At 36.0% G+C, this 11,702-nt stretch overlaps 1 protein-coding gene across 1 annotated transcript; it reads left to right on the top strand.

Moving 5' to 3' along the window:
* Nucleotides 1–1,749: 1,749 nt before the first annotated feature.
* Nucleotides 1,750–8,341, top strand: LOC134649749 (uncharacterized). The gene is made up of 5 exons (XM_063504580.1): nt 1,750–1,813; nt 6,218–6,345; nt 7,006–7,110; nt 7,580–7,665; nt 8,131–8,341. The coding sequence occupies exons 2-5, from the start codon at nt 6,226–6,228 to the stop codon at nt 8,339–8,341; spliced, it is 522 nt and encodes a 173-aa protein (XP_063360650.1). The 5' UTR covers nt 1,750–1,813; nt 6,218–6,225.
* Nucleotides 8,342–11,702: the final 3,361 nt, after the last annotated feature.

The following is an 11,702-nucleotide window of genomic DNA, read 5'->3' as shown; positions in this document are numbered from 1 at the left end:
GAACTCGCATATAAAACTTTATTTTAACTAAAACAGGAAAATCTGCGTTCACACAGTGTAACATTAATAGGTACCAATAAAATTTACCGTATGGTGTTAGGGTGTCTTTTTGATAAAGTGCATATTTATTTTCGGAAATAATCGCTCCGAAAGAAAAAAAATTGTCTCAACTCTGATTTTTAACCCTTGGCCCAAAAAAAATCGTGAAATCTTAAAAAATACTTTCAATTAAAAACTATTAAAAACTAAGCTTAGAATAAATTTAAAAGTGGAAAAATTACTGTCTTGGGTGAGACGAACTCACGGCCTCTGATCGATACTCCAGCGCTCTGCCATCTGAGCCACCAAGACCTCATCCATAGCCAGCAAATCTTTCCACCATATTATGGGTCAAGGGGACCCATAATATGGTGGTATGGGGGATAGCATCGTTCGCAGACGTTTCTGCTTATTAAAAAAACTTAAATTATTAAAAACTATACGTCTATAGCGAACATGATCGGATAAGCCGTATTTTGAGTTATCGCAAAATGCCTTTCCCCGACCTCTGCAATAATGAACTATGAAAATCGACGGTCGTTGATTCTGGTTTAATCGCCTACTGATATAATTATAAATGTGTGTACATACTTATAAGTAGTTAGCATAAGTAAGGCATGTACAAAACGAGTTTCAGTTGATATCGAATTCGCAAACTTTCTCCTGGTCGAGGACTGCCGGCTTAAGATCGATTTCTAATCCAACCCAACATCCTAATGCACATCTCAGATTAGCGAGTAGTATTTATGTGAGATTGAATAACCTATAGTTTTTAAATTACCTACTCCATAACTAAGTAGGTATTTACCATTAAAAACGGAGTATTTATTACTAGCAAGGTATAGCTTTTCAGAGCTGCTGATTTAGCACAGTTGCAAAGCAGTCAGATGCATTGACAGATATCTAGGGACTGGCTTTACGGGCAATAATAATAATGAGGCATGACAGGGGCCAGTACAGCGGTGTGAAATCGCTACAACGCGATTGGTTGATGAGTTCGCATCACGCGCGCGATTGGTTGACGAGTTCGCATTATGCGCGCTATTGGTCGAAACTAGTCGCGTTAGACTGCACGATTGGCTGGAATTCGTGGGTAGCACCGCTGAACTAGTACGATGTTTAGTGCCCCATTAGCCCGTCCTTAGATATTATACGTCAATGGTCAGATGCGCTGCAAGTTTTGATTCTATTCTACCCACATACCTTGGCGATCTATCCTGTTACGTGGGTCACCGAATTATTATTAACACTATCGATATATTTTATATTGACGCACTTTGGACGTTATCGAATAAAGTTATCGATATGAAATTTAATAATCCCGTATTTTAACGTCAATGACTCTTCGATAAGCGATAATATATTTTATAATATTGGGAGCCTTTTTATGCTATATTCATATTAAATCAGTACTGGAGGGATACGTGTCGTTTTGTTGACTTGTAGGCCTTGTAGGCTTGTTGGCGGAAAAATGCATTTCATGTTGCATTTCACTTTTCTCATTCTTGTAAGTTTCTTTGTTGATAATCTATGAATGTATAGAAATTGCGTTAAAATCCCTATTTTAAAATTCAAGATGTTTCATTTAATTGTAAACTTTGAATGCATATGTATAGTAATGTAGAAATACAACAATTAAGTAAAATATAATAGTTGTGTATAGCGTTTTAAGGTATCCTGACTTGAAGTTTTTCAATTATTTAGATGTTTGCATCATCAAGATCTTTGCAGCACGATCGGCCTGTCATCGATAATAGAAAATTACCAGACTCAGGTAAGCCCTTACCAATCTTACCATCTCATTCTTACACTGTATAGGAAAATCGTTCGCTTCATAAATCGTTACAGACTAACCTAACCTAACCTATCCAACGATACCGCACACTACTTATAGGGTTGAAGCGAAACAAAATTACATTACGTTACCTACTTTACTTTACGAGACCAGGTACCATATTTTTATGGTACTGCACACAGGCGGATTTTCCTAAATTTCTGGCCAAAAGTCCAATGTACCAAATCAACGATAATAGTCACGTGACTTTATTTTTTGTATCTGTATCGTTCCTAAGATTTAATGACAACCCTCATAACAATTTAAACGAACGTTTTCATAACTACCCACATTAACGAAGTATCGACTTCTGACCAAAGGTTAATTACTTGTTAAAACTAGGTGTATTTATATAACATATTCTATTGTTTTGAAGTTGTTTGGTGTGATTTATATAATGGATTGTGAAGCTGGAGGTATGTAACTATATATTTAACATGAATGTTCATACTTTTCAGTTTGTTTATACCCAGGAAAAAAAAAGTTAATTTACAATCGAATTTTTACCTGTTGGTTACTTATATTAGTGTATAAAGTTCAATATTCAATAGAATCTGACTACTGAATGAATATTATAGTAAAGACAAACATATTAGCTAGACTATTTTGATAGTTTAGGTTGCTAATACGTGCTAATCTGTTTTTTATTAGACAATGATCAGTTAGAAGTAAAAATCACGAAAACAGTTTTTTTTTTATTTTTTCATTGTTTTTAGGTTCATTTTCTGAGAATATCATTATAAGTCGTCAACAATTGCTTGAATATTATAGAACGTGCAATTCGAAAGATAATAATGAAAAACTTAACAATCTTTTTAACCAAGTAGCAAGTTTCTTAGGTGTTGAGGATGGTCTAACAAATGACTCAAAACAATTATTATCTAAGTTCGTACTCGACTACAAACAAAAGTGGGCATCTGTTGGAAGAAACAATGCCTATTTCAATAGAAAAGAATGTAATTGGCTTAATAATGGTATTTGTTTCGTGGTTAAGAAACAAGTTTCAAAGCAAGTAAGCGGAAGACCTTAGAAAGATTTCTGTGAGAGTAGTGATCGGTCCAAACGCAGAAAAACCGAAGACTTACGTAAGGAAAGAACTAGTAGTGAACTTTTGTTTGCTGCTAAAATGAACTTCAAAAGAGATGGTGATCTGAAATCTGCTAAAGAATGTGAAACTATAATTACAAAACAAAAAGCCACTTCTGGACAATCTCACATTCTTTTCACACCAGATGAAGCTTTAGCACTTGTTGTTGGAGCAAAACTTACCAACTTCCAATACAATTTAATTAGGAAAAGTGCAAGTGATAATTACTGCAACATCTATCCTCCTTACGAAAATGTTACTTCCGCCAAAAAGAAATGTTATCCTAAAAATATATTGGTCAGTGAATCATCTGTAAAAATAGCTATCCAAGACTTGTGAGATCATACAGCAATGAGACTTGTTCATTCACTGCATGAAGTAATTTCTTCGCTTTCTAAAGACCAACTTGATACCATGTCTTTGATTACGAAATGGGGATGTGATGGTACATCTGGCTAAGCTGAATAACCTTCTTGTATCATCTGATCCTTACATAACAGATATTTCACGAAAACATTACAAGAAGGATTCAAAAATAAATGATTATCCAAAAGAACTAAAGTATTTATTGGACATGTAAGAAAAAAAACGAATAAAATAAATATAGAAACAGTGAACCGACCTTAAATAAAGCTGTAGTTTAATTTAAATATGTTTTTATTTGATTCCTAAAGCGTTTCTAACTTTTAATTCAATCCATTAGTTTTGGCCAGAAATTTAGGAAAATCCGCCTGTGTGTACTGGTATGGTATTTATGTTATTCTACGCCTTTATTTAATCTTTATTGCACAGTACATGAAGGTACAATGGCGGACTTAATGCCTTAAGGCATTATCTATACTGACTTTGTCGGATTAATTGATTTACATATCCATGTCAAATTGCCGCGAACAGACAGACATGGCGAAAATAGATTATAAGGGTTCCTAGTTGATTACGGAACCCTAAATAGTAGTAGGTACATTTTATTCCAACTGCAACACTCGCACTTTTAAACGCGGAACTCAAGTTAATTACCGAGTAAAAGTCACTTTAGCATTTACAATATTACATATAAGGCTATATATGTATTGCCTTGATCGATTACCGATTTCCGTCTTGAAAAACAATACAATTCTTTGACCTGGAGCACGATTCTGATTTTCATTTCTTATTCTGGGAGTGTTATGTATTTGATCTGTCAGCACTGTCAGCTGTCAACAGTTACATGTTTAGATACTTCTAAGTGACAGATCAAATGCATTTTAACAGTGTAACAGAATAGAATCTGTTCAAAAAGAAAAGAGTCGTAGAATGTATTGGGCCCCATATACATTCCACGACTCTTCTCTTTCTACACAGACATCTGTAAATTTGTAAGGCACTATGTTATTTTTAGTGTTCGTATAAAACTTTGTTCATGGAACACTTATTTTTCTTTGTTTTTAATTTTCTGGAAGGGCGCGCATTTAAAGTCCGTCAACCAAATCTTGTCAGTAGTAAAAGGCGGCAAATTTGAAAAATCGCGGGTTAGCAACACTGTGTTCGAATAATTCCAAAATGCGTGTCATCTGTGTTTTATCTGTGGAATGCGGATCGTGATGGGATCGTCAATGACAGCCGTCACCTTATTTGTTTTCATTTGGTTTTCATTCTGAATCGTTTGTTTCAAGAGATATTTCTGCTGTCACCATTAAATACCAATACATTAAATAAGAATAAGCAAAGCTAAGGGGCCTACAATGTACAATCATGCTCGTTGATGGTAAACATCAGGGATGTTGCGGATGCAGATTTTTTGACATCCGCGGATGCGGATGCGGATGCGGATTTTTAAAGGCTCACATCCGCGGATGCGGATGCGGATGCGGATGTCAAGATTAGGTACTTAGAAAACGTCAAATATTACATATTTAGTATTTTTTTATTAAAAAAAAACCAAACGTTTAGTATTTGAGCAAGAATATAGGTGCGTTATATTTAATAAACAGTAACTTCGCCGACTTTTCTGGATCTAGACGATTTCGTTATAGGTAATGACGAAATTACCTACCACTTTCGCCGCCGCTAAGACGTTCCTGTACCGACTTGTTCGACATCCGCATCCGCATAAGCTCCGCATCGATTTTATGCGGATGCGGATGCGGATGCGGATGTTGAAAATAATGCGGATGTTCCGCGGTTGCGGATGCGGATGCGGATGTTCGCAACATCCCTGGTAAACATTACTAAAAATTGAGGTTATGGCAAGTACAGTATACTGGAAGAACTCTTTCGAACTTTTAAGATTATGTTCAGTTTTTTTGTTTTAGGGTTAAAAGGCATAAATAAAATTAAAACGTATGCCTAAATCTATCCAACAAGACCATAAATTGTGTCCTGGAAACCGTCCATAGGCCCACATGTCTAATATTTTCAGCAATCAGCTGTGACTATTTACAAAGATGCAATAGAATACTACAGAGGATTATGCTTGGTTGAAGTGACCCGGTAACATTGGTAACTTCATTATATTTTTTCAATTAATGACCTGAATTATAGTGTAAGCTAAAGTGACCCTTATCTTATTTACCTTTAAATTAAATAAACACCCAAATATCAGTTGTTTTATTTTTAATATGTAATCCTATTGTACAATATATACCAATCAAAAAAATTACACAGGTAAGTATGTCATATTCATCCAGAAGAGTACACTAATTTACATTAACAAGTGGCATATTATATTGTAAATAACAAATATATGCACTATCTAATTATCTGCATTTTGATATGATTTTATTTTAGTAAACTTAGAAGACATAGATAGGGAACAAAGAGAATATAAACACTACGATAGGGAGATGTTTTTGATATCTTCAAATTTGTTCATCATTTTGATTAACATTGTTTTAACATCGCTTTTAAATTGTCCGTCCATGTTTCAAATTTTTTCAATAAACCGCGAGTGACAATTTGAATTGACGTACGCAGGGCGCGCTCAGCGGAAAAAAAAGTCTTTTGGTTCGATGTACATTGCTGCTTTTCTTAGCGCAATACTGCTCTTTGAGTGTTGCCCTACTTTAGTTTGCTTTACATTGCTACTGACAAGATTTAGTTGACGGACTATAATAATAGTTTCGAGTCGACTTTGATAGAGCAAAAAGTGTGAAAGTGTCATCATAAACGTGATATTTACATAATAATTTGACATTACCATTGCGTTGCAAATGCCACGCAGAGTTACCTTGGTCTGATTCTATATCTTCTCTATACTAATATGTCAAGTTCGAATCTAGAACCAACGATGGTCCTGCCGAGTTTCGAACCAGAGATTCCCGAACATTGCCAGAACCACAGCATTTGCGAGGAAGTACCGAACTATCCCCACGAGTACATCGACCAGTTACTGCAAAACAATGCCACGGTAAGTTAACAGTTTAACCGAGGAGATTCAGCAGAATGTCTGGGATATCCATCCAAGTTTTTTCGTATACAGAGTGTTTTACACTTATATAACAAGCAAGACCCATAGTTATTTATCTATGGATGCCTACAAATTAAGAGGAGTTACGTGCGTTGCCGACCCTTTGAATCACTCTTGCTAACGGGCCCGATGTCGGGCCCGACGTCGTTTTCCGTTTCACGAAATACCAGAACATCTTTAACAATATTTGACATGTCCGTTGGCAAGTGTGAGTCTAATAGGCATTTTAGAAACCTGGGGCCCTATTCAGTTTTAACAACTGGTTACCTACAGTTCTGATCTTATTTTGATAAAACCTTGAACACATTTAAAACCGGGTATATTGCGAATTAATTATATTACAAGACTTTGAAGATCGCTCACGCCGATTGGTACTATGACTAACCGGATAGTACTATGCCAAATGAAGTGAAAGTCCTGTATAAGATGCGTGCCAATCACCAAGACCCTGAGGTCATCTCAAAACCAGTTCAAAACTATAACAAATTATTAAATTAGAATCGATCTCCCGTACACTTCTTTCAAGTTATAATTATGTAGCACTATTAGTCCGTCGAGAACCCTTTAATTAAAAGTAAGATTTCTTTTCCGTGTCTACAGGTGAGAAATGCATTATTCTTGATGACGGGTGGATTTGGCGACGCTATAGGGTGCAAGGCTAATAAAGATCCCATCAAAGTGGAAGTATGCAAATCCAAAATGAACGTGAGTTTTTCTTCCTGCGTTTTCGCAAAAATTTGTTTAAACAAGTATAAATTTATGTCCTGTATTATTTTGATTTTCTCCCGAAAAGATTCGCCACAAATAGGTACCTACTTATCTTTCCCTAATAACAATTTGGAACAAATCTCAACATCTATTTCATTGATATATTTTTCATGAGCTTACTGAGTAGTAAACAAGCCAAGTTAACAGTTTTTAAACTTTAATATAAATACTTTACGAATTTAAACTGTGGTGACTCATAATAACATTAAGCTATTTTATTAGTCACTCGCGCGACATGTCACGGAGAGCCTAATAGGTTACATTTTCAAACACTAACAGTGTAAGCGTAGCGTTCATGATAGCCGCGTAATCGGCATCCTCCGAAACATGTCGCATGAGTGACTAAAAATGCGTGATTTAAATCGTAAAATTTGCTTAATACTTTACAAAAGTAACATTATTTTAGCTGGTTGAAGCTAAGGCTGGTCGAGACGTGAGTGGCCGCTGGTATTTTCTAGTCGGCGCACAATCGCTCTGCGAAGAGCTATGCGTGTAAGTATGGAATAATTATGCTTGTATAATTTACTAGGTAACATTTAGTCTCAAGTAATGGTGACATTCGGATTGTAACTGTAAGCAGCGTTACTGTACTGTTGAAGAGTTACTGCTGCAGCGTTGACTTGGACGATTTCACTGTCAATCTCCTTGATAAAATAAGTGACGGATCGAACGTTAATTCTAATCGCGACAGCGATGTGGCATGTGGCAAAGCCAGTAACGCAATTTTTTAAGGAAATTCAGTGACATAGCATGCGTTGACGCTGCAGCAGTAAAGTTTCGACAGTATGTTGATGACACTTAAACTTTCACGATTTTTACACATTATTAAATTATACAACGGGACTTAATCGCGTACTTAGATACGCGATTAAGTCCCGTTGTATAATTTAATAGTATGTTGATGATGATGAATTTGCGATGATTACTAAGACTTTTTAGATCAAACTTATTTTACAGACATCCTGACAGCCCTTGCGCGCAACCCGAAAACAAGAATAGTCCCATCGTAGTTGACCAAGGCTATAGAGCTACTTGCAAACAGAACTTAATTGATAAGCCCAAGATAGCACTCGACAAAAATGGTGCTATTATCGTTTTGCAGCTCCCTATAAAAGGTGGTTGTTGCTGTCACGTCACACAAAAGTCACCGGTGTCTTCGTATTCATAAGTTAATGTTAACTTGCAAATTTGCTTGCCCCTTGAGATCCCACTTACCCAGGATTCACTGTATATGCAACCGTCTGTAAATTTCACTTACCCCCCTCGTTGCCCAATGTACCTAATTGACTTATCAGATCAAACTTATTTTACAGAGCGCGTGAGCGTGACAGCCCTTGCGCGCGGCCCGTAAATAAACATAGTCCAGTCACGGTTCCCGTAGGCTACGTAGCTACTTGCAAACAAAACGTTATGCAAACTCCAAGAGCAGGACTAGACAAAAATGGGGCTTTGGTCGTTATACCACTCCCTCTATATGCCGGATGTTGCTGTTATGTTACACATACCTATACATGATTTGATAAAATCCTCTAGAAATTATAGGAAACTTTCTAAATATGAACCACCTAAGGGTTTTACGAAATGAAACACAAAGATGTAATAAAAACATTTAATTGGGAGTAACACAGGAAATAACTCATAGTTTTACGTGTAGATACCTATAATAATAAAGCAAAAATGTATTACCAAATGTTAGACCAACAGATGTTAGATGTGTGTGTATATTTCTAAATCCAATTTGCTTTTAGGAATCATATGATGTCATTGATGATATGGTAATTTTCATTTTAAATAAAACTTAATAACTTAAAGTAATTTCCTAGTAGGTATCTATGTAAAAAACAAAGTAGCTGCTGCAGTGGCGGGAAAATTGACATACAAAATTGACATACATAGGTACAAAATCAATGTTTTTCTTTAGATACCTATTTACCTATCTATAATTTAATATTAATTACTTAAAAATTAGTTTTTGCCACTGTCGCTTTCGTAGCTTGTATTATTAGGTATTTCGTATTTCTAATGTAAGTACGATAATTATTATATTATATTAGAAAAATGTATTGCCTAATTTTCATATTTGTTTTATTTTGAGAGACCTTTTTAACGAATAACTTAAATAATACCTAGATATGCTGTGCCCATACTAATACCATGGAGCGAGTCTAAATAGCAATTAGATTGGATAAGGTACTTACTTCAATAATGTTTAATTTTGGTATGCTGGTATTGTGTGACTACATTACTTACTATCGCATATGACGTATTCAACGTATTGACGAACAAAAGAGTTTCCGGTCCGTGGTTAAGTAAGTACGTTAATGCTAAAATACCCAATATGATAACATAAATTCAACCATTACGTTCAGTAAATGTTATGTTAGTGGTGCCAACACCGTATCGATAAAATGATTCGATTAAATCCCCTTAATAACTTAAGTTGCCAAAAAAATACATAAAAGGCGTGAGAACTGCAAACACTGTTCTTTATAAAAAACACATAAATAACAGGTCAATTATATCGAACACCTGTCGAACATACTAGTCTGTCTTGACCTGTCGCGACTCTCAAAACGCTACTACGATGAAGCAAAACTGGTGTCCAGCAAGCAACGTCAGAGATCTTCAGGAACTGGTAGCCTTGAGCGTAAACAACTTTGCGAGGGAACTTGACCAGTAGTTACCGCACCGCAACACACGGTGCATGTCTTGCCGATGTCCGTTTATCGACAAGCGGTTAGTGCACGTCATAAACCCTTAAAATTGTTCAACGTAGCCGGGAAGTTAAACAAACGGTTTTTCAATTTGAATCATCCAGTTTAGACATTAAAGTCGATATTTGACCGATTAAATTTGTCGCAGCTCGGCCAACTTAAATAATATCAAGTGTACCTAATGTGCTAGCGCGTCGCAGTGACAGTTACTCGTTAATAACCTGTGACCGAGCACGGTCATTCGCTATGTACAAGTTCAATAAGTAAATAGAAATGGACTGGACACTGTGCCTCCTTTGTGCCCTGGTAAGCGTTCTGAATTTGAATAACGCTCTATAGTGAAAAGTAAAAGTTTTACTGTCGCTTTCTTCTAGCCATTAGCGGTTGGAGCGAATATTTTTCGCCGGCAGGTAGGTGCTGGAGTTTGCACGCGATGTCCGTGTTCCGGTTGTTTAACTAACTTGACCAAGTTCACTGTAATGACAGCAAACATTAGTAACATTTGCTGTCATTACATTGAACTTGGTCAAGTGTAACATTATGCTACAATGTCATGGCAATCACACTCAGGTTTAAATGTTATGAATATGGTGCGAACATTCGGTATGTTTTTATCATTCTGCTTTTTTTAAATAGGTAATGGCGGCAAAACTCGACTAATTAAACTACTATAGTATACATGTATATGTTTTCAAATAGGTATAACATGTTGCAGCATACTTGCTACATACTGTAACTAATATTATCGTGTGTTTGTGTAATATGCATGCTGCGTATACAAGAGATTAGCTAGTACGATCACTAATTAATAATGTATTAATGAAATGAAATGAAATGAAATATTTTTATTTCGAACATGTAGTCCATATATAGGGTTAGGTATTACAATAACTTATATCTATAGTTAGTATTATAATTACGATTTTCGGGATTATGGGCCTTAAGTCGGGAAAAAAAACCATTCAAATTAAATTAATTGTATTAAAAACAACGATATTTTACATTATTGGCACTACGTCAGCTGCTCTGCCCAATCTCGCTACGCGCGCCTTGCGCGCGCGCTGACGGGCTCGACGCGGGTCGCTTGCTCGCTCGACGACAGTTCGGAACTTGAAATTATTGTTTTATAACGTGAAGCTGTTTTTCGGGACAATTTTCACTTTGTCGGGAATCGGGAACACATGCTAAAAATCGGGAGAATCCCGCCGAATCCCGACCATCTGGCAACCCTACAAAGGATTCGTCTGCGAATCGTTGTCTGCAAAATGAAATCGGTGTAATTTTACTCGGGGAATTATTGTGGCTTCCATTTAAACATACCTACCAATGATTTATAACTCAAGATAGGTTATAGACGTTCCAAAATTAAAGCGCTTACCTTGTGACAAATTGCACAAGTTGCCTTTAGTCGCACCTGGACAAGCGAGAAATGTGCACGTGCTAACGAGCTCCCGCATACCGAAAGAGAAAGAAACGACCTTATGTTTAACAACGAGTGTGACAAAGATGAATGGAATGAGAAAATGAATCAAAAATAACAGATTTCTTCGTAGGCACAGAAATAAATATGGAAGTATTTTTGTGCTCCTCAAGTATGAGTATAACCTATCTATGGTTATATAATATCATTGATACCTACTAATAGCAAACTTGCATTATACCAAGAACACTTTCCTGACTTAAGGCTGGAACTCTTAAAGTAAGTAATCTCTAACAATGTAACATGGCCACAGAATAAATAATAGTGAAATGGCATTTAAAAATACTATTTCAATCTCAAGATACATTGCTTTGCCATAACAAGACTCATGCATC

This window comes from Cydia amplana, chromosome 7 (assembly GCF_948474715.1).
Source record: "Cydia amplana chromosome 7, ilCydAmpl1.1, whole genome shotgun sequence".
NCBI classification, from domain to species: Eukaryota; Metazoa; Arthropoda; class Insecta; order Lepidoptera; family Tortricidae; genus Cydia; species Cydia amplana.
This window is presented reverse-complemented; position numbering and strand designations above follow the sequence as displayed.